The sequence below is a fragment of the Cucurbita pepo genome, chromosome 14 (genome assembly GCF_057944985.1).
Source record: "Cucurbita pepo subsp. pepo isolate OVF chromosome 14, ASM5794498v1, whole genome shotgun sequence".
In the NCBI taxonomy this organism is placed as follows: Eukaryota; Viridiplantae; Streptophyta; class Magnoliopsida; order Cucurbitales; family Cucurbitaceae; genus Cucurbita; species Cucurbita pepo.
This window is the reverse complement of record NC_141811.1, coordinates 12249959-12272850: the sequence shown is the minus strand read 5'-3', so window position 1 is coordinate 12272850 and position 22892 is coordinate 12249959. Positions and strand designations below refer to the sequence as shown.

At 36.2% G+C, this 22892-nt stretch overlaps 4 protein-coding genes across 5 annotated transcripts; 2 read left to right on the top strand and 2 right to left on the bottom strand.

Moving 5' to 3' along the window:
* Positions 1–1413: 1413 nt before the first annotated feature.
* Positions 1414–9331, top strand: LOC111809882 (hyperosmolality-gated Ca2+ permeable channel 1.8). The gene is made up of 11 exons (XM_023696353.2): positions 1414–1937; positions 3347–3499; positions 4270–4405; positions 4759–4860; positions 4945–5064; positions 5144–5224; positions 5304–5644; positions 6849–7094; positions 7170–7494; positions 8449–8682; positions 9083–9331. The coding sequence occupies exons 1-11, from the start codon at positions 1624–1626 to the stop codon at positions 9254–9256; spliced, it is 2226 nt and encodes a 741-aa protein (XP_023552121.2). The 5' UTR covers positions 1414–1623; the 3' UTR covers positions 9257–9331.
* Positions 9183–13013, bottom strand: LOC111809883 (phosphoribulokinase, chloroplastic). 2 transcript variants are annotated; one of them, XM_023696354.2, is made up of 6 exons: positions 12862–13013; positions 12137–12782; positions 11135–11219; positions 10958–11042; positions 10608–10852; positions 9183–9705 (listed from the first exon to the last, which is right to left on the bottom strand). In XM_023696354.2, exons 2-6 carry the CDS (start codon positions 12694–12696, stop codon positions 9454–9456), a joined length of 1227 nt encoding a protein of 408 aa, XP_023552122.2. In that variant the 5' UTR covers positions 12697–12782; positions 12862–13013; the 3' UTR covers positions 9183–9453. The 2 variants fall into 2 exon arrangements, with proteins under 2 accessions (XP_023552122.2, XP_086973327.1); XM_087117201.1 differs by lacking the exon at positions 12862–13013 and having other exon boundaries at positions 12137–12849.
* A 753-nt stretch (positions 13014–13766) lies between these two features.
* Positions 13767–18766, bottom strand: LOC111809885 (secretory carrier-associated membrane protein 4). Its single transcript, XM_023696356.2, has 12 exons — positions 18608–18766; positions 16810–16923; positions 16662–16724; positions 16537–16570; positions 16337–16459; positions 15631–15693; positions 15439–15532; positions 15185–15230; positions 15020–15087; positions 14798–14846; positions 14166–14231; positions 13767–14012 (listed from the first exon to the last, which is right to left on the bottom strand). The coding sequence occupies exons 1-12, from the start codon at positions 18662–18664 to the stop codon at positions 13980–13982; spliced, it is 810 nt and encodes a 269-aa protein (XP_023552124.2). The 5' UTR covers positions 18665–18766; the 3' UTR covers positions 13767–13979.
* A 1408-nt stretch (positions 18767–20174) lies between these two features.
* On the top strand, positions 20175–22598 carry LOC111809886 (uncharacterized). Its single transcript, XM_023696357.2, has 3 exons — positions 20175–20664; positions 21270–21443; positions 22266–22598. Exons 1-3 carry the CDS (start codon positions 20599–20601, stop codon positions 22437–22439), a joined length of 414 nt encoding a protein of 137 aa, XP_023552125.1. The 5' UTR covers positions 20175–20598; the 3' UTR covers positions 22440–22598.
* Positions 22599–22892: the final 294 nt, after the last annotated feature.

Genomic DNA, 22892 nt, shown 5'->3' with positions numbered 1-22892 from the left:
AAAAAAAAAAAAAAAAAAAAAAAAAAAAAAAAAAAAAAAAAGTGGCCCTAACTTATTACTATGGTTTGAAAGCATAAATCTATAGTGCATGCTTTGATTAATTAATGGTGATCTCACGTTGCCACCACTTAACAAACCACCTTTAATATATATATATATATATAGAATATATATATATAATTCATTTCTTATAGCATCATTCTCCAAGTAACAACATGACAACAATAACATCTCCCGCACTAGTAGTGTTATTTTTTAAGATAAGAAATAAAGAAATAAATGGGAAAAAAGTAAAAATAAATAAAAAGTAGAGAAATTGATTTAATATTTTATTTTCTTTATTTTATAAATATTATAATATTACTTAAGTCTGCTTCCTTGAATGAGAGTTGGTCTTTCGAGGTGGTTGGGGGTGAGCTAAAGTGGAATGACGGAGATTGGATGGTCTGGAAAGTTGGGTAGGGTTCGGGGCGAACTGTGGGCTATATTAGATACGGGTTGAAATGGCGAGAGCTGAGATAACGATGATGTTTGGGAAGAAACCCGATGGTGCCGAGAATCGAGGAATGACGAAGTACAACTGCCTTCTCTTTCCTACTAAAATGGAGATGAACTGGAATACCGTTTGATCTGAAATTTCAGGTTGGTTAGATTGAAGACCCGAACCTGAACAACTTGAATAGACGAATCCAATCAATCCGAATAGAATCACAACCCAACCCAACCCAACCTAACCAATTCTCTGTTTGGGGATGGTTCTTTTTATAATTATTTTAAAAAAATCTTATTTATTTATAATATATATGTTACATTAATCACTAAAAGATAATAAAATTCAAATATCAAACATTTACAAATCACAGTGTTAGGATCGCACAACAACGTACACACTTGATCTAGATGAACACAAAGAACAGGACAGAGAAAATGCAAGGAGAATATTTGGCTAAACGTTTTGTATTGATGACTACAGATATGTACAGAGAGAATACAAAGAATATAGAGAGTACATATCTGTGGTCATCAATAAAAAAACCCTTAGTTAAATATTCTCCTTGCATTTTCTCTATCCTGTTATTTGTGTTCATCTAGATTAACTGTGCGTTGTTGTGCGATCCTAACAACTGGTATCAGAACTAGGCGGAAGTCACCATGATCGGTAAACATTTATACTCCGGATACAAACTCTTTATACTAAAATTTTAATTTTTTTAAAAAAGTTTAAAATATTTTTTAAACTTTTTATTATAAATTTAAAGGTAGGAAGTGTTTAAAAATTTGGAATTAATAAAATATTTAAAAGAAGAAGATAATTTTTTAATTTTTAAAAACTGTAAGTTAAAAGAAATTATTTAAAGTTTTTTTTATTAATTCTTTTTAAAAAGTAGAATATGTGTGTCTCTCTCTCTAAGCTCTGTCACAGTTGCAGTAGAAATGGCGGATTGCGGAAGTCAGAAACCAATTCCCACAAGCAAAAATATGCTCTCAAGCGGTTAAATCCTTCCATTGATAATCAATCACATTCAGAAATTCCTTCATATTCCTTTCTTCTTCAACCTCCTGATAAATCCTTTCATTTCCCTCTCCCTTTTTCTCTCTCTCTAGAAATCTCTGTGCCCTACAATGGCGACTCTCGCGGATATTGGAGTTTCCGCCTTAATCAATATCATCACTGCGGTTGTGTTCCTTCTTGCTTTTGCGATTCTGCGGATTCAACCGATCAACGACAGAGTTTATTTTCCGAAATGGTACATCAATGGCGGACGAAATAGTCCTCGCGCCTCCGGAAGTTCTGTGCGGAAATATGTTAATCTCAACATTTGGACTTACTTCACATTCTTGAAATGGATGCCGGCGGCTTTGAAGATGAGCGAAGATGAGATCATTAGCCATGCTGGATTTGATTCTGCTATTTTTCTCAGGATTTATACTCTCGGGTTTGTTCATCTTCTCTCCCATTGTTCTTGTTGAGTTCATTTTGATTTTGATTTGATTTTGAGCACTTTTTGCTGTCTGAATCTGTTCTGTTTGGGGATTTTGGCCGTTTTTATGTTTGTTTTTAATGGATTTTGCTCTTTTTTCACTTTGTGTTTTTTATTTTGAATTTATTTGTGGTGTTCATCATCTTTGTAAAAGGATTCTTGAATTCTTTTTTACAGATTTGTAAAGAGAAACAGAGTTTCAATGTTAGAATGTTAGGATGAAAGTGTCCCGTTAATTTAGGAAATGGTCATCGGTTTAAATCTAAGAATACACTCTCCATTTGTGTAAGACCTTTTAGGAAAACTCAAAGCAAAGCAACGAGAGCTTATGGTCAAAGTGGACAATATCATACCATCGTGGAGAGTCGTGTTCATCTAACGTGGTATCAGAGTCATGCCATAAACTTACCATGTCAATAGATGGCAAATCCTCAAATGTCGAACAAAAGACTCCAAAAATAAAAAGGAGTCAAGCCTCCTCGAAGGTAGTAAAAAATGACTAAGGCTCAAGTGGAGACGTACTTTGTTCGAGGGTTTATAATCTAAGAATACACTCTCCATTCGTGTGAGGCCTTTTGGGGAAACCCAAAGCCATTGAGTTTATGCTCAAAATGGACAATATCATAGTTGTGCTCTGTGTAACAGAACCACGGTTATTTTTATTTATTTATTTTCTTTTTAAGATATTGTTTTTTCTTCTTTTCAATTGGCTGGGCCGGAGCACGGTGGGACCCATCCCAAAGGAATTTATTCCCGCCCAATTACCTTTACCCGCCACTATTTTATAGTATAAAATAGTATATATATATATATATATATATTTTTGTTGTTTCATTTAATTTAGTAAATACGTATGAAGAATTAAAAAAAAAAAAATTGAATTTTTAAAAATTTTATAATAGGGATATATTTTTTATTATGAAATATTATTGAATTTATTAAAATGTTTTATATTTTTAATAGAAATTATATTAGAAAATGAAAATTATCTATTAAATTTTTTTTTCTAAATTAACAAAAAAAAAAATTATTGGTTATGAAATATTATTGAATTTATTAAAATGTTATATATTTTTAATATAAATTATATTAAAAAATGAAAATTATCTATAAAAAATTCTTCCAAATTAATAAGAAAAAAATATTAAAATATTGAAAAAATGAAATTTAAATTTTTAGAAAATATTTTTTTTTATTATGAAATATTATTAAATTTATTAAAATAATTTTATATTTTTAATAGAAATTATATTAGAAAATGAAAATTATCTATTAAAAATTATTCTAAATTAACAAAAAGGAGAATTTTGTTGGTTTTATAAACAATTTATTAGGTAGTTATTTCTGACTATGCGTATTGACAGGTTGAAGATATTCTTCCCAATAGCGATTGTTGCGCTACTTGTTCTCATCCCAGTCAATGTGTCTAGTGGGACACTCTCCTTCCTAAGGAAAGAATTGGTTGTAAGCAACATTGATAAGCTTTCAATATCCAATGTTCGTCCTCATTCCATAAGGTCAGCTTATCTCCTCATCTTAAAGCACAAATACATGAACGATATCCCACGTCGGTTGGAGATGGAAGCCATACATTCCTTATAAGGGTGTGGAAACCGTCTACGTTTTAGATCCTTGAGGAAAAACGCAAAAGGGAAAGCTAAGAAAGAACAACATCGGCTAGTGATGAGCTTAGGCTGTTACAAATGGTATCATTGCCCCTAGTGGGGGTGAATAGTGAGATCTCACATGGAGAAACAGACACCGGGCGGTGTGCCAGTGGGAACATTGGGCCCCTAGTAGGGGTGGATTAATGAGATCCCACATCGGTTGGAGAAATAGACACTGGGCAGTGTGCCAGCGAGGACGTTGGCCCCCAGTGGGTGTATTGTGAAATCCCACATCGGTTGGAGAATAAGACACCGAATTGTGTGCCAGTGGGACACTCGTCCCTAGTGGGAGTTGATTGTGAGATCCCACATCGATTGAAGAAATAGACACCGGGCGGTGTGCCACCGAAAACGCTGATCCCTAATGTGAGTGGATTGTGAGATTCACATCGGTTGGAGAAACAGACACCGGGCGGTGTGCCAACGAGGACCCTGATCCCTAATGTGAGTGGATTGTGAGATTCACATCGGTTGGAGAAACAGACACCGGGCAATGTACCAACAAGGACGCTGGCCCTTAATAGGAGTAGATTGTAAGATCCCACATCAATTGGGGGCTTGGGTGTTCGAAAATGGTGAAATATGTGTGTTTATGCCAAATTATTACATTCTTGTTTCAGGTTTTTTGCTCATATAGGATTGGAGTATTTGTTTACCCTATGGATTTGTTTCATGCTTTACAAAGAATATGACAATATAGCACGAATGAGATTGAATTTCTTGGCGTCGCAACGCAGATGTGCCGATCAATTTACTGTGAGTCAACAATCTTATTACTTCCTAGTACTTCTTTTGATAACCATTTTTCAATATCAGAAAATTTTGGATTGAATTCTTCGATTTCGTTCCGTCTGTTCATTGTTACCGACTACGAAAATTGAAATTTTATTTCACTTACTCGCATAGAGATGTCCACAGGGTAAAGTGGAGCGGAACCTTCCATGTCTCCTTCCCCGTCTCCTTATCCTATTTCAAAATATAATATATATTGCAGTTGGCGGAGACGGGATGGGGAATCCATCCCCCGTCTCCAGCCCCATTTAACTAACAAGGAGAAATTTCTCCCAACTCTCTCCCCCGAACTGACATCTCTCCTGTATATATTGCAGGTGTTGGTTAGAAACGTACCACATTCATCCGGTCGCTCGAACTCGGATACAGTTGATCAATACTTCCATAAAAATCATCCCCAACACTATCTTTCTCATCAGGTAACTCATTTCCATAATACCATGATTCATGACCACCTTTTCTTTGGCTGCTATTTACTTTTGTAACTCATTTCTTGTTTTTAGGCTGTATATAATGCCAACAAGCTTGCTAAGCTTGCAAAAAAGAGAGCAAGGCTCCAGAACTGGTTGGACTACAATCTCTTGAAGTTCGAACGGCACCCCGATAAGAGACCGACTCGAAAGGTACCCAACTTCCCAGCCATCAAACCAATCGGTTCGTTTTCATGGCTAGAGATTTGAACTATTGATCTCTTTCTTTCAGACCGGATGGTTCGGACTTTGCGGTAAAAGAGTCGACTCGATCGAGTATTACAAACGACAAATGAAGGATCTCGACGCCCGAGTAAGCTAGTTCTCCATATAGTCCTTAAATCTTTGTTCATTATAAAGCATTCTAAATTGGTGTGAACCCCATGTGTTAGATGGCATTGGAGAGGCAGAAAATTGTCAAAGATCCGAAAGCAATATTGCCTGTTTCTTTTGTTTCGTTTAAGTCTCGATGGGGTGCTGCTGTTTGTGCACAGACTCAGCAGAGTAAGAATCCCACGTTATGGCTCACTAATTGGGCTCCTGAGCCTCTTGATGTTTATTGGCAGAACTTGGCTATACCATTTGTTTCTGTAAGCATCAGAAAATTACTCATATCGTTGTCGGTTTTCGCTCTCGTGTTCTTCTATATGATACCGATTGCGTTCGTACAATCACTTGCCAATTTGGAAGGTCTCGAACGAGTTGCTCCTTTCCTAAGACCCGTCATAGAACTGTGAGTCATTATGATGCTGATATCTTGCATGTTGTTTTCTCTGTATTTTGTGCTTTATATAGATGTCCATAAGGCAGGGCGGAGACAGGGATGGGGAATTGGACAGAGACGGGATGGGGAATACAATCCCCGTCCCTAGCCCCGTAGATCTAATGGGAATAAATCTCTTCCTTTCTAACAGGAAGAATTCCGTCGCTGGGAAATGCACAGTGTTATCTCTGTACTAGTGCTCCATAGAGATGTCCATAAGGCAGGGCGGAGATAGGGAAGCCTTCCCCATTCCCGATATCTATCTTTATCTTGGAGATATAGTGGACAGGGCTGGGAATTGGGCAGAGACGGGGATCTCCATCCCTGGCCCCGAATGTCTAACGGGAAGAAATCTCTTCCTACTCCTTCCCCCATTCCTCGTTCAAACGGGAAAAAATCTCTCCTTATTCTCCTTTTAGAACGAGGATTCCCGCACTACTCGGGGTGAGTCCTTGCAAGGTTAATGGACACCTGCAAAATATATATATAGGGAAGCCTTCCCCATCCTCGATATATATTTTTATCTTCATATGCTAGGAATTGGGTAGAGACGGGGATGAAGAATACAATCTCCGTCCCTGACCCCATATATCTAACGAGAAGAATTCCGTCCCTGGAAATTGCACATTGTTTCCTCTGAATGTGTGCTCCATAGAGATGTCCATAAGGCAGGGCGGAGATAGGGAAGCCTTCCCCACCCTTGATATATATCTTTTATCTTCATATGTAAAAAATTGGAGATATGGTGGGACAGGAATGGGAATTGGGCCCCGTCCCTGGCCCCATACATATAACGGGAAGAAATCTTTTCCTACTCCCTCCCCTATTCCCGTTCAAACGGGAAAAAATCTCTCCCCATTCTCATTTTGAACGGGGATTCCCGCACTACTCGGGGTTAATGGACACTTGTAATATATATATAGGGAAGCCTTCCCCATCCACGATATACATTTTTATCTTCGTATGCTAGGAATTTGACAGTGACGGGGATGGAGAATACAATCCCCGTCCTTGGCCCCGTATATCTAACGGGAAGAAATCTTTCCCCACTCCGTCCCTCATTCTCCTTTTTTCTGGGATTTCCTGCACTATTCGGTGCAGGTTCCTGCAGGGCAAATAGACATCTCTACTGCTCGGGTTTTGATCCATTTGACTACTTTCTTGTGTTACGCAGGAAGCTCGTAAAATCGTTTCTACAGGGCTTCCTTCCTGGTTTGACTCTCAAAATCTTTCTATTTATACTGCCAAAAGTTCTGATGATCATGTCCAAAATTGAGGGTCATGTAGCTGTTTCTATGCTGGAAAGAAGGGCAGCAGCTAAGTACTATTACTTCATGCTAGTAAATGTGTTCTTGGGAAGTATTGTGACTGGCACAGCTTTTGAGCAACTGGATGCCTTCATTCACCAATCTCCTACACAGTAATGCCTCACCCCCTACATTCAATGATATGCATTTCACCATTATATTAAGCCTTCTTATGCACTTTTTTGCAGAATTCCTCGGACGATCGGAGTTTCCATACCGATGAAGGCGACGTTCTTCATTACGTACATAATGGTCGATGGATGGGCTGGAATGGCGAGCGAGATTCTTCGATTGAAACCGTTGGTCATCTTTCATCTCAAGAATCTTTTTTTGGTGAAAACTGATAGAGATAGAGAAAAGGCAATGAACCCAAAAGGTGTGCATTTTCCTGAAACTTTACCAAGCTTACAATTGTACTTTCTACTTGGAATCGTCTACGCCGTCGTCACTCCGATTCTTCTCCCGTTTATACTCGTCTTCTTCGCGTTTGCATACTTGGTTTACCGACATCAGGTTCGTTATCTAGCACTCGGATTATTTGACTATTCAGTATTTTCATTGTACTCAAAAGCACTCGAGCACACTTAGAGATGTTCATTTACCATACAAGGACCTGTGAGTATCCGCCCCGAACAGAGTGAGAAATCTTGGTTTAAACGGAGAAGGAAGAGAGGTGAGGAGAGATTCCTTCCTATTAGATAAATTGGGTCGAGAACTAGGATTGTATTCTCCGTCTACGCCCTTTCCGGTCCCTGCCCCGTGAACATCTCTAGGCACACTTCACTATATATTTTCTCTTATTGTTGTGACCCTGAAGTAACCTGGACTTTGGGTTGGGTTGGTCCAAAAAATACTCTCAACGCAATCCAACCCGGACCATGTATGCCCCAATCAGGAACTAATATTGTATTCTTCGTCTACCCCTGCCCTTGCCCCGTAGACATCTCTAGGCACACTTTAACACATATTTTCTCTTATTGTTGTGTCATGAAGTAACCCGAACTTTTGGGTTGGTCCAAAAAATACCCTCAACTCAATTCAACCCGGAACATGTACTCCCCAACTAGGAACTAGTATTGTATTCTTCGTCTACCCCTGCTGTCCCTGCCCCGTAGACATCTCTAGGCACACTTTAATACATATTTTCTCTTATTGTGTGATCCTGAAGTAACCTGAACTTTTGAGTTGGGTTATCAATCCAACCCGAACTTTTGGGTTGGTCCAAAAAATTCCCTCAACCCAACCCAACCCGGACCATATACATCCCTACCGGGAACTAGGATTGTATTCTCTATCTACCCCTTGCCTGGCCCCTGCCCCATGGACATCTATAGGCACACTTTAGTACATATTTTCTCTTATTATTGTGATCATGAAGTAACACGGTTGACGTACTCGATTTTTCTCAGTCCCGTCGTCTTTTGTCTTGCTGAATCATGCATTGTAAATGCTGGTTTATCTGTGCAGATCATCAATGTATATAATCAGCAATATGAGAGTGTTGGTGCCTTTTGGCCCCATGTCCATGGCCGCATCATAGCAAGCTTGTTGATATCTCAGTTACTTTTATTGGGTTTGCTCAGTACAAAAAAGGCTGCCAATTCTACTCCCTTGCTCGTCGCCTTACCGATATTGACATTGTTCTTCCACAAGTACTGCAAGAACCGGTTCGAACCCGCCTTTCGTAAATACCCTCTCGAGGTAAATTCTAAGCTCTTCAAGTCTAGAACGATTTCATACGTTTGAAGGTATTGTTAATATTTTGTTTTGAAATTCAAATGGGTTTCAAAAATACCCTTAAAAATTTTAAATTATTTTGAAAATTTTAAGCTCTTTAAAAAATCGTTAGTATATTAACGAAATCGTTGATGAACTTTCAAGATATCATTTTGGCCCCTATGTTTTAAGAGTAACAATTTCCCGACCTTTTTAGCATGTTATTTGTGCATTTTGCAAACCACTAGCATAATCGCATCAAGTTTATGGATATAAAAGGTTAATGTTATTTCTCGGTGTGACTATAGCAAACATGAAACTTTGAGTGAACTTTCACGATTTTCCCTAAAGTTACATATTCTATTGTTTTCTTTTGCTCATTTAGGAAGCAATGGCCAAAGATACACTAGAGCGGAGCACGGAACCTGACCTTGACGTAAAAGCATTCTTATCAGATGCTTACTTGCATCCAATTTTCAAGTCGGTAGAGGAAGAAGAATTAACCGAGATTAAAGTTGAGAAACAAAAATCTCCCATACAAGAAGCAACTCGTTCATAAGAGGGAAGATCTTTCTAAATAAGTAGGAAAAAAAAAAACTTATTTTTAACCATGACCAAAACCAAACCAATTCGAGCGTAGGTCAGTGGATAAATTACTAACTACCATTCCAAAAGTCGATACGGTTCAATCCTCCACTCGATCATTGTTGAACTAAAAAATTCAAATTTCTCGACTCACACAAACCGGGTCGACTTTTAAGCCTTAGCTGATTGAGTTTGAGATAGTTGTTTGGAGGCTATAATTTGGTGATAAAGGTCTCTAATTTTCAAGCCAATGATGGTCTGAAAAAGGCCTGTTCCATTATTGCTTCCTGGAAAATCAGAGTGCTCCAATATTTGTTGTGTAATTTCACCATAAAATTTGGTGGAAATGTTGCTTAGATGGCTCTCTACATATATAAGCTCATCCAATTTATCAAATTGCCCATCCATCTCCAATACAGTTACCTGAAAATTACCATCCAAACCGATCGTTATCAGTGAATTTACGATATCGTACGGGTGCACGAGTCAGTTTGTGTCGGGTTTCCATCCAAATCAATATTATAAACGATAGATCAAAATCTTCGTTAAGGACTAAATTGTAAAATTCCATAAATTTAGAAGGGTGACTAATGAAAAAGCTTGTAATTCTTCGAGTTTTAAACTTTATTATATAACAATTTAGTCCTTGTATTTTAAAAATTATAATAATTTAATCCCTACTTTAAAAATTCTCATTAAGTATATCAATTTTAATGCAACAAATTATTATTATTATTTTTTTTCATAATTTATAAACACATTTGACTTTAATCATTTTTTTTTTTCTTTAAAACACTCTAAGCTATTTCGTCGACTAAATTATCGAAGACATCTCATTAAATTTTAATAAAATATTCTACAATTAATTAAATCGATACAAATTTTAAAATATGATATTCAAAGTATTTGGCATAAAATAATAGAGACTAAATTGTTACTTAATTAATAAATAAATAAATAAATAAATAAATAAATAAATATATATATATATTTCTTAAGTCTAAAATAAGCTTTTAAATTTTAAATTTTGTCTTTAATAAATTTTTGATAATTAAAAATTTTAAAAATTAATTAATTAGACATAAAATTAATTTTTAGGACTAACACAACCCTAACCATAAATTTTTAAAAAAAACCATAAATTTGAAATTTTAATAATTTATTAGATATTTTTTTTTAAGGTGGAGAGATACCAACCTAAAAAATTAATTTATTTTTAAAGTTTTGTCCAAAATTTAAACGTGAAATTACTAATTTACCCCTGAAAAAAGAGAGCAAAAAATCCCAAGTTTTCTTGCATGAAATGCATGAGTTAGGAAGAGTACCTCATGACCGAAGTAAGTTTCAGGGCCACAGGATAGTCTGATTCCAGGATAAGAACATGTAAGCTTTCTCCCACAAGGAATCCACGAGATCGTAGAGCCTTCATCGAACAGGTAAACTGGATTGAAATGCTCGATTCCTTCTCTCATTATCAACCTAACCCTAAGAATTTTCCCTTCGTAGTCATCTGGAATCAATCGCGTCGGCAGCACTTCGATCACCGCATCGGCGAATTGCTTCTGCGGATCTAAAATCGAAGAATCGCACTCAGATTCAAGTAAGTTTTTCCTAATTTCTTTCTTGAATCTTGTTAGCTATGGCGGATTTTGAATTTCTGAAGCTTAATTATTACCGATATACGCGTCGAAATCTGGCTTTCGCGCTTCGATGCTTGCTTTGATACTCTCGAGGCTGTGACCTCTCTCTGCCATGTCTCTCTGCAATCGTTTTGATTTCAATTTCTAATTGGAGATGTTGAGATTTAGAATGCTCTGCCTGCTAATTCATATTGTATTTGATCAATGTATACCTGAATCTTCCAAGCGAATTTGACCTCGTTGCTGATATCCAAGTAAATGCTGAAATCTAACAGATCCCTAACTCGTGAATCATACCTGCATAAACATAGCTCCAATGCATGAAATTTCATAAAATTTTAAAATGGAATGGTTTGATTGAGCAGATAACAGAGAATAAGGAAACATACGAAGATTCAAAGGGGGAAAACACTCTTCGTTTCAAATAATCCCTTCATAAGTAGGCGGAAAGCTAGATTTGGATGATCAGAGTTATATAGAAAACAAGAAAAAACATATGGAAATGCAAAGAGTTGAAAATTCTTCACTTCAATTGATCCCTTCATAAGAACTGAATGCAGGACGAAGAACAAGGAAGTTGTAAAAATGAATATATCTATTCAATTCATTTCACCCCTTTTCTCAAGAAATAAAGGAAAAACAGATCGGAGAAGTTTTGGTTGAACACAACTCTTTGTGGAAAACACTCGTATTCTTTGTTAAGACCAATCGAGAAGAGATTACAAGACACTTTGTAGAATATTACTGCACTTTGCTCTGTATTTCTTTTGGGATGCAAAAATTGGTAGGGTGAAGGGATATTTATGTGGGAAACACTCGTACTCTTTATTAAGATCAATCGATAAAAGATTATACGACACTTTGTAGAATACTACTACACTTTGTTCTGTATTTCTTTTCGGATGAAAACATTGGTAGGGTGGAGGGGTATTTATAGCAAAGGCTAGACAATTTATTCTGAAAATATATGACTATCTATTCCGAAAATACCTAAATCATTTTCCTAAAATGCATAGACAATTGGCTCATACGATTATTGGGCATGACCTTATTGGCCTAGTGATGATATTTTAATAGTTTATGTCTCAACATATCACACATAGATATTGAGAACACACCTAGAGTTATCTGTATTTCATAACTAATTGATTAAGCAGCAGCTCATAGACGACCGAAAAAGGAATATTTATGATTGGATTCCGTAAATAACTTACATTGGGTGTAGGCCTTCAATGACAAGGATCTTAGGGGGCTTAATAAGCTCAGGTGGATCTAGAAGACCTGTGACATGATTATAAATAGGCTTCTCAACAGCAATTCCATCTTTGAGAGCCTTAACTTGTTCATACATGAGATCAAAATCATTGGCTCTTGGGTCAAGTGCAGTAACTCCCTTCTCTTTTCTTCCAGTTCTATCCAACGAATGGTAATCATCCAAACATATCACAGTTGTAGTGTCACTTATGAGTGTATTGGAGTCTGGATTTCCACCTCTTGGTGGCTTTGCTGCACCTCCAAACACACTGGTTAGCCTCCTCATGAAAGTGCTCTTCCCACACCCTGAATCTGCTGCTAGACCGATCACAACTGTCTGTTGGTCGCCTGCTGAGCAGGTTATCAGCCATGGGGTTGTGCTGGCTTTGCCTCTCTTGCTGGCTTGTTTGCCTGTTGTGAAGAAAATTACCTGTTCTTGGTGACGTCCTAAGCTTGTTCTTGATGAAGAGAAGACTGAATTTGTGTAGTTTAGGGGCTTGGCTGTAGAGACTGTTGCCATTGTCTGAACTTGGATCTTTGGTTACTCTAGATTGGTGTTGTGAAGCATAGAATAGGTTTGGCCTTCTCCTTTCCTTTCCTTTTTCCCTTGCAGAGGAAATATTTAGAGCTCAAATATTAGAGGATCAAGAAAACAGAGAATAGTTTGAAAAGTATGTTAACTTACTGAGAAGTTTCTTCAATTACCCCTGATTTTCCTTGTTAATTATGGGTTGGAAGAGGGGTAAAACTGTAATTTCCTAGTTGTTTTTCCTATGAGAATTTGAAATGTTGGATTTCTGATTGAAGATGGAGTTCTTGATGAGGTGATGAGAAACAGTGATGAGAGGAACTTTGTGGTGGATTTCATTCAGTTTTTGATATTTTGGACCCCACGTGGCAGTGGCGGATTGGATGGTTATGGATGAGGAGTGAGAGGTGTAGAATGGAGAAGAGGTGAAAACTCTGAAATTCAATTTATCCAATATTTGGCTCTTTGAATTGTACAGTTTCTCAATGTCCTTCCGGGGGCCCGAGCCATTAGTGAGATACTACTTTGGAAGGGCTAGAATTTTAACCTTATGTCAGGACCTACGGGCCAAGGAACAGTCTCAAGTAGACAATTTCTATGGGGCATAGGCCTCCCAAAAGGTAACGGAGGCGTGCAAAGGTTTCCTCGAGCCAGACGGAAATTGGCCCTCGAGTGCAAAGGCAGAAGGGAGCTTGACTGGTAGAACTTAAAAAAAACGGTAAATAGAGTAATGCATGAGATAGACTCGATCTATCTTTTTCTATAGAAAGTACGAAGAATTTTTTGTTCATATTATAAACATGAAATAAAATTTTGATGAAATTTATGTTGACATTCACATAAATTAAAGGGTTAGGTGCTCATATTGATTATTGAGAGGGAGAAAAATGGTGGAAGAACTGTGATAATAGAAACTATATATTTGAATATATCCATAAGATTAGAAAATATATTTGAATAATTAAATAGAAACTCTAATTATTCATAAGATTAGAAACTATATATTTGAATAATTAAAAGACTATGGAGAGATACAATAAATAATCTTAAGAAAAAAGCAATTTCCCGCAAAATCATATATTTATATAATCAAGTTTAGAAAATCCACATCTTCCTCTGAGCTCAATAAAAAAGAACAAAAAGAAAAAAAAAAAAAAAAAAAAAAAAAAAAAACTACCAACGTCCTAAAATTACAGTGACCATACTCCCAGAAGATTTAACCACCGCTGCAACATCGCCAGTTGCTTAATAATAAGCTAAGCTCTCTCACTTCATCACTTGTTTCCCCTAAAATACAAATAGATTTTCTGTCCAAAAAAAAAAATACAAAGCTTATAAATGAATATATTCTGTGCATTTTATTTATTGAGAGGAGGAAAGAATGCAGAAGGAAAAAATAAATTACGATTCTAAAATAAAATCGTGTTTATAAGATTAATTTTCGAACGAAAATGTCTTACCTGAAGAACCCACAAACTAAGAAGTGATTCCAAGCAAAAAAAGGCAAATCCAATGAGGTAGAATACCTGATAAAAAAAGAACAAAAATAGTCAAACTTGGAAGAGCACAAACGCTAACAAATAATATGAATCTGATCTTCAATTACAGTTATGTTTTATTCAATGTTCAAACAATGGTTCTATTGTTACAGCAGTTCAAAACAATCATGTCACTCAATCATTTAATTCTGAAGAAAAGTTACTAAAATTGTATTTGTGGCTGTCCTAGAAGAACCAGAAGCATACATTCATCAATTTCTCTCTCCATTTAAAACCATTGTTCCAGCAATACCCAATAATCTCAACATACGTACAAACCCACACTATTGATATTGCAAGGAACCTATAGTGAAACTGCATGTGCTTATGCCTAAATAATGACTAGCCACAGAGTAAGATAGTTTAAATTCAATTTTTAAACATGATACACCACCTAAAAAGATGCATAATGACGCAATAAAGATGGTCCAATTTGTATGTTCACCATTCTATCATGGTGAAAATTGATCAGATCCTCCATTTCTCTATATAAATAAGTAAATAGATGGTTTACGAGATTTGTGGTCGTATATTCTTATCTATTCGAAACTTACCCCAACCAAGACATGTTGAGAGAAGACGTCAATTGCTGCTAAGATGCCCCTGAAAATGTTTGAAGGATGTATTTAGCACAAGGCAAGCAGTATGGAAGGAAAAAAAAAAGCTTAAAGAAGAAACTTTCATATGTTAGGCAGAAGAGTGAAAACTCATTTCATGAACATTTTGAAGTTGAAGCATATTAAAAGCTTAAAATGAAATGATAGCCATAAACTTACGTCAATGACTGCCCATGAAACACAACTGGGGGCGCAATGGCAGCAAAAACGCAGAATAAGATATGTATCTGTAAGGTGGTAGAAACTCAATTAATTGAGTACTAAGGGATTAAAAAATATATGTATTATGGAAAGAAAAAATCATGAGAGAATTTAGTATTTGACCCCGTAGAACATGAAGAACCAACCAAAATTCAAGGCACTATCTGTCCTGCAAGTTGATAAAATGAGAAATGCAAAATAGTATCAGCAGTCAGCATAATGTCTACAGAGTACAATAATGAGCAAAAGCAACAATAGAGATTAAACGAGAGACGAGGAAAAGAGAGGGAAGGCGAGTACGAGGTAGAGGGAAGAAACCCAATAAAGGAGAGCTTCTTAACCCGTTTGAATGAAATATAGAGATTATTCGACCTCACCTCATAGCACGGTATAGAGGCCTATACCATAGCACATATGAAAGAGGAATTCCAAGTATGGCATATATTACAGCAAGTAAAAAGATTGTGACTCCTGCAAGTTGTGACAACAGTAAAAAAAAAAAATCCATTTGTTGCAGCTTAAAGTGACCCATTGCACAAAAAATAGAAAACTGATAGTGAAGTAATTACCCCCGCCTCTTATCCAGCAGACAGTTATAGCAATAACATTGAAGACCAAGCACAACCCTATGCCTGCAAAAACAGCAAGGGATAAAATGTAGAGTTAAAAATAACTACGTTCATATGGTTTGAAAAGATAATGTCAAGGATAAGACGCTAAGTTGGCAAGAAGAACTTAAGTGAGGTGAAGAACATCATATACACATAGAAAAGTAACACTTTCAAGAATGTTTATGTAACCGCTCAAGACCACCGCTAGCAGATATTATCCTCTTTGGACTTTCCCTTCCGAGCTTCCCCTCAAAGTTTTAAAATGCGTCTACTAGGGAGAGGTGTTCACACTCTTGTAAAGAATGCTTCGTTCCCCCTCTCCAACCGATGTGGGATCTCACAATTCAACCCCCCGCCCCCCTTCAGAGCCCAATGTCCTTGCTGGCACTCGTTCCCCTCTCCAATCGATGTGTTTGTAACAGCCCAAGCCTACCGCTAGTAGATATTGTCCTCTTTGGGCTTTCCCTTCTGGGCTTCCCCTAAAGGTTTTTAAAACATGTCTACTAGAGAGAGGTTGCCACACTCTTATAAAGAATGTTTCGTTCCCCTCTCCAACCGATGTGGGATCTCACAGTTTATACTCCAAAATTTTTAAACTCAAATATTATTTGATATAAAGTTTATAAAATAACAAAAAAGAATTGAGACAATTAACTTTGCATACCTAGCCAGCTAGCGAAAGCCAAGTACTGCAACTTCTGAGCATGTACAGGAATTTCATTAGCTATATCATGATGAATAATGGGGAAAAATGGAGGCCAGTTTCTATCATCAGTAGGGACACCAGCTGTGCAACACTGAAAAAGTTAAAGATTGTCGATAGCTTCATAAAAACAAAATCAAACAACATTTGATGTCAACCACCTTTAGAAACAGCTTCTTCCCTCTTTTTGATTTCCTGGTAAAAATGAGGCATAAGAACAGTTAGGTAACCTCTGCAGATATATTCATATATTGTCAAGTTCAAAATCATGGATATCGAAGAATACCTTTTCTTTCCTATTAAGTTCTGCTTCCCAAGCGGCAATGTCTCTCTCGTTCTTCCTCAGATTCTACACGAACTAAATGAAGCGTTACTTGATTCTTCCAGGTAAAGAAAATGTAAGCAAGAAAAAGAAAGGACATGATATTCGTTACATTCATCGTATCCAGTGGTATATCCACTGTAGCATCCTGCTTCTGCCCAAATCCCAGAGTGTCCGTTATCATTTGTGGGATCCGAAACTTTGATCCAGGAGCAGCATTGTCTTTCTGCAAATGTCAAAATTAGCAACAATGAGTGATGTTATTACCATTCTAATCCTCCATAGAACAAGCTTGATTTGCTTGATTTGCTTGATTTTAGTTTCAGATATCAAAAGAACGCCCGTGGAATTGTCAATAATCAACCAACGGTTGATTTCATTTATGCATATTCAAATAACAATTCCACACAGATTGTAACGACACTCATTCTCAATCCGAATTGGTGAAATCATCTTCCTTAGGACTCCAAAACAACGACTACTTTCGTTAGTCTACTTTTAGTATTGCTCAACCTTTAAACATTGATTTCTACTCCATCCTTAAACGGTTGAGGATTGTTGGAATAGGAGTCCACGTCGGCAGCTAATTAAGGGGTTGATAGTGGGTTTATAAGTAAGAAATACATCTCCATTGGTACGAGGCCTTTTGGGGAAGTAAAAAACAAAGTCATGAGAGCTTATGCTCAAAGTGGACAATATCATACCATTGTGGAGAGTTTTGATTTCACCAACTTCTAACATGGTATCAGAGTCATGCCCTTAACTTAGCCATGTCAATAGAATCCTCAAATGTCGAACAAAGAAGTTGAGACCCTCAAAAGTGTAGTCAAAAGTGACTCAAGTGTCGAACAGAAGGTGTACTTTGTTTAAGAGCTCCAGAGAAGGAGTCGAGCCTCAATTAAGAGGAGGCTGTTCGAGGGCTCCATAGACCTCAAGGGAGGCTCTATGGTGTACTTTGTTCAAGTTCGAGGGGAGGATTGTTGGAAGAGGAGTCCCACATCGGCTAATTAAGAGGTTAATCCTGGGTTTATAAGTAAGGAATACATCTCCATTTCCATTGATATCATACCATTTTGGAGAGGGTCAATCCTGAGTTTATAAGTAAGGAATGCATCTCCATTGACATCATACCATTATGGAGAGGGTCGATCTTGAGTTTATAAGTAAGGAATGCATCTCCATTGATATCATACCATTATGGAGAGGGTCGATCTTGAGTTTATAAGTAAGGAATGCATCTCCATTGATATCATACCATTATGGAGAGGGTCGATCTTGAGTTTATAAGTAAGGAATGCATCTCCACTGATATCATACCATTATGGAGAGGGTCGATCTTGAGTTTATAAGTAAGGAATGCATCTCCATTGATATCATACCATTATGGAGAGGGTCGATATTGAGTTTATAAGTAAGGAATGCATCTCCATTGACATCATACCATTATGGAGAGGGTCGATCCTAAGTTTATAAGTAAGGAATGCATCTCCATTGATATCATCCATTGATATCACACCATTACGGAGGATCTTAAGTTTATAAGTAAGGAATGCATCTCCATTATATTGATATCACACCATTACGGAGGTCGAGGTCGTGATTTTCAACACTTCAAATGTTCCACACCGCCCTTGAATTCATTCTCCCACGAAATTTCTCAGCAGCCATAGACTAACCGTATTCCACCAAATTTAGCAAGATTTCCCTAAGATTCAGATCAATCCAACAACCTCACTCTAGCCCCCTCGAGACTCAAAAATAGGAACAGAACCCGATCGCGACACTCGCCGAATGAAAATCGCACGAAACAAGCAACAAAAATTCGAAAAAAAAAAAAAAAAAAAAAAAACAATGAGATGCAAATATCTAAAAGAAACTGAGATTTAGCCACAAAAGAAAGAGAAACTTACCGAGAATGGATTGACCTCTCCTTCATCGAACGGATTTGGATCATTGTGGCGATTCATAGCGATTTTTCAGAACCCTAAAATCGAGCAATTTGTTTTGAGAGAAAAGAGAAATGAGAGAAAACGGTGGGTAGCAGTGATGGAGTTGAGTGAAGGTTTCTTCTTTGTAGCGCCTTTTTATTATCGGTGCTTGTTCGCTACGCGGGATCTGACTTGGAAATTCTAACCAATAATTCTTTTTTTGAATTTATATTTTATTATTTTTATCATTTCAAACTTAATTTTAAATTTTAAATTTTGAATTTGAATTTCGCACTCTTCCAAAAAAGTTCCCTAAACTTTTGTTTACACTTTCTCATTTTTGGCCCTTTGTTTCCATTTTTTCTCATTTTTGCCCCTATATTTCCATTTTTTCTCATTTTTGGCCCTTATACTTTTTGAATATTTTATTTAATCCTCTAATTTTTTAGGATTTTAAAATTAAATTTTATTTATTAATGATTTATTAAAAGTTGTTTTTATATAACCATTTTATTGCCTAATATTACACTTTTAAATATTATTTTGATTCAAAATTAATTTTGAATAATTATATACGTTCGGTTGTTCGGTGATTTTAACTATTTTAAAATCACTTCCAAACATCGTATGATTTTAGTTCAATTATAGTTTTAATCATTTAATCTCCGACATTGAATTTATTTAATTTGTTTAATTTTTAACAATTATATTTATAGGCTTTTTAGTCAGCATCATTAACAAAATATTAACCTAACAAGGCTATTTTTAATATTATTTTTCAAAGTTTGCAATTAATTTTTTATGAAAATAGTAAATATCTTGTTTAAAAAATAATATTGAATTTTTAAAAATGTTTAAAAATTATTTTTAAATGTTCAAAAATTTTATTAAATATTAAAAATGAAAAACATTAATTATTAGGGCATTTAATAAACAGGAAAAAGTGAAAAAAAAGGAAAAATTATCTGTAGATAAATCGTTTTTGTTCTTATATTATGATAATAAAATTTAATCGTTTTTAATGTTAAAAGTAATGGTACTGTTTTTTTAGTTTATGGGTATTTTTGGAACGTTGTATTAACTCATAATCTAATATCTAATGGTAAATGTATTTTTTTAACTATTTAAAAAAATCAATAACGTAATAATAAAATATTTTAAAGTTTTAGGGTATTTTTTAATTTTTTTATTAAAAATTTTAAAAGTACTAACTTTTCAAAGTTTATTTAAAATTATTTTTGAAATTGAACGTTTTTTTTTTAATAAATACTAACTATTTTCGTCTTTTTATTTATTTTTTTACAGATAAAATGATGTTATTAAAATATTTGAAAGTTTATTAATATTTTTTTTTAGGAGAAACACAAAATTCAATAATTTTCAAATAAAAATACTAAAAAATTTAACAATTAAATATTAATGAGAGAAATTATTGTTATTTTTTACTAATATTATATTATATATATATATATATATATATATTTATTTATTATTATTTTTTTTCTTTTTTTGCGTTAAAAAGTAGTTCTTAGGGAGTTCAATGCCTTCTGTCAGACCGACCTCTAACATTCTTCACGGCTTTATCATTACACTATTGATTTCGTGAAGCAAATCGGTTCGATTTTGCAACAAAAACACACGAAAGAATCAAATCCAAAAACTCCATTGTTCTTCATTTTCCAATTCGATCAATTTCTTCTTCTTTCTCCTCTCTCTCTCTTCAATTCAAGAGAGAGAAGGCGATTTCTGTTTCTCCACTGGACCAGTCGAGATCCGATCCTTATCGGGTTTGAAAAAACTTGGACTCTTGTGTTTGTCTGTGGCTTTTGGACTATTTTAGAGAGAGAAGTAGAGAGACTCTTTGAAGTGTGAAGAGACAGAGAGAGGAGAGTTTATAGGGCAAAGAGCGGCGAGATCTCAATACTCATTACGTTTTTGCGAGTATTTTTTGTTTTGGGCATTTTGTCGAACAGATGGTGGGCATTTTTTCAAGGTTTTCTTCTAGCAGAACAGGGCATCGTCGAGCTCAAAGTGCGCTTGTAAGTACTTTTTCTTTTCTTTTTTTAATCTCTATATGGCGAATGAAGATTGATCTTACTTGTTCATCTATTTCGAATTTGTGTACTGCGATAACTTCGTCGCTTTCGAATTTATGTATCTCGCGATTGAGATTGTTGGTTCTGTTTCTGAAGAATCTGAACTTATTCGTCGAAACGTTTAAATAATTTTGATTTCCTGGTTCTTCATGGCTGCTGGATTGGTTAATTTTTGATAAATTGGAATCTTACCTTCCTTGTTGTGGTGGAGAATACGATTCTTTGGGGCCATTTTTTTGTAGAATTATCCCAAACTCGAATCTATTGCTGATTTTGGACTCTTTTTTTTTGTATGTATAAAATCATAAACTTTGTTGATTCCATAGTAGTGGACATGTTTAGCTTTTATGCTTCTGATTTCCATGGCTGTTTCTGAAATCTTATCATATTTGCTACTTTGCTTGTCCTGTTTTACTTTGAAACTTTGATGGAGGTCAGTAAATTATCATCTGAGCCTATGTTTTTCTCTACTTTTTAGATTTGGTAGACATTTAATTCAATATATTGGGTGGTTTTGATGCTTATAAAGTGTGTTTTTTCTGATGCAGGATGGGAAAGGACTGCCTCCAAACCCTGAGAATACTGGTGTTAGTGCAACCCCTGCTGCTGTTTCTCATGGAATTGAAGTAGCAGTCGAGTTTAAGCCTGTTGAACACCCGATCGAGCCTCACGACAACGATAAGCCAATTCAGTGCCCGTTGCCCGAACCGTCTATTCTGAATGTAAGCTCCCGAATCGATCTTCTTACTCAATTTTGTCAGTTTTGTCTGGTTAATTATATATCTGCATATATTGATGTATATATGTCAAGGTCATGTAACAGCCACGGCCCACCGCTAGCAAATATTGTCTTTTTTGGGCTTTCCGTTTTGGACTTCTCCTCAAGGTTTTTAAAACGCGTCTTCTAGGGAGAGGTTTCCACACCCTTATAAAGAATGTTTCGTTCTCCTCCCCAAACCAACGTAGGATCTCACAATCCACCCCCCTTCCCTTCTCTAATCGATGTGGGACCCCCCCATTCCATCCCCTTTGGGGCCAGCGTCGTTGTTGGCACACCGCCTCGTGTCCACCCCTTTGGGGCTCAGTCTCCTCGCTAGCACATCGCCCGATGTCTGGCTATGATACCATTTGTAACAGCTCAAGCTGGGCTAGCAAATATTGTCCTTTTTGGGCTTTTCCTTTTGGGCTTCCACTCAAAGTTTTTAAAACGCGTCTTCCAGGGAGAGATTTCCACACCCTTCTAAAGAATATTTCGTTCTCCTCCCCAACCAATGTGGAATCTCACAGATCAAGTGTTTGACAGGTCGAGTCATTCATTCGTCGATTCATGTTAGGAAATCTGTTCACCATTTTAAAGATGAGATTTAGAACTGTACAAGAAGCCAGTAGAGATGTTTCTGTATTCTCCAGAGCAAACTTATTGCATAACATCATCAGTTTCACCTAAACCAACCTGTCCTTATTGATTTACCAAACTTATCAGTGAAAGTTATAGGTTTTATGATATATCTTGAGAATCTGATTTTGAACTGCTCAAACACTAGGATGGAAGAATATGGAAGGAACGAGTATCGAGTATACGAAAACTGCCAGATTTGCCTGTAATGAAAGAAGCAGAAGTCGGTGAGACGAGACCACGGGCCACACGAACAATCTTACCATCCATCAGCGCTCCCGAACACAACATCCTAAACCTGCTCAAGGAATCCGGGATGTAGCATAACTAGTTTCTTCTCAACTGGAATTTAGAGTTCCCTATACACAATATTTTCTAAAGTTTGCAGTCCAGATTTTTACCTTTATTGTTTTTCCATGTACAATAATAGCATGTCACAGGTTCAGTGTTTACATAATATATCAAAAGTGTTTAGCCTTCACTGTTATCTCCGTTAGTTTTGTTGTTCAGGTACTGTTTCGTCTTCGAGATCTCGAAAGCCGAGGAAGAGCCGCTTTGAAAAGCTGCTTTCTCTTTTCAATGTCTCAATATTCCCTTAGGAAACAATACCGGGACTTGAGTTTCGAAGAAAAGAGCATGTAGCACTGTACGTATTGGCTTGAAACTGAAACCCTAATAGGGCCGTTTGAAGCATGCACGCGAAAAAACTGATTCACTGTCGATATCTTTTTATATTGTTGCGATGAACGTTTAAATTCGATGGTTTTGACATGCA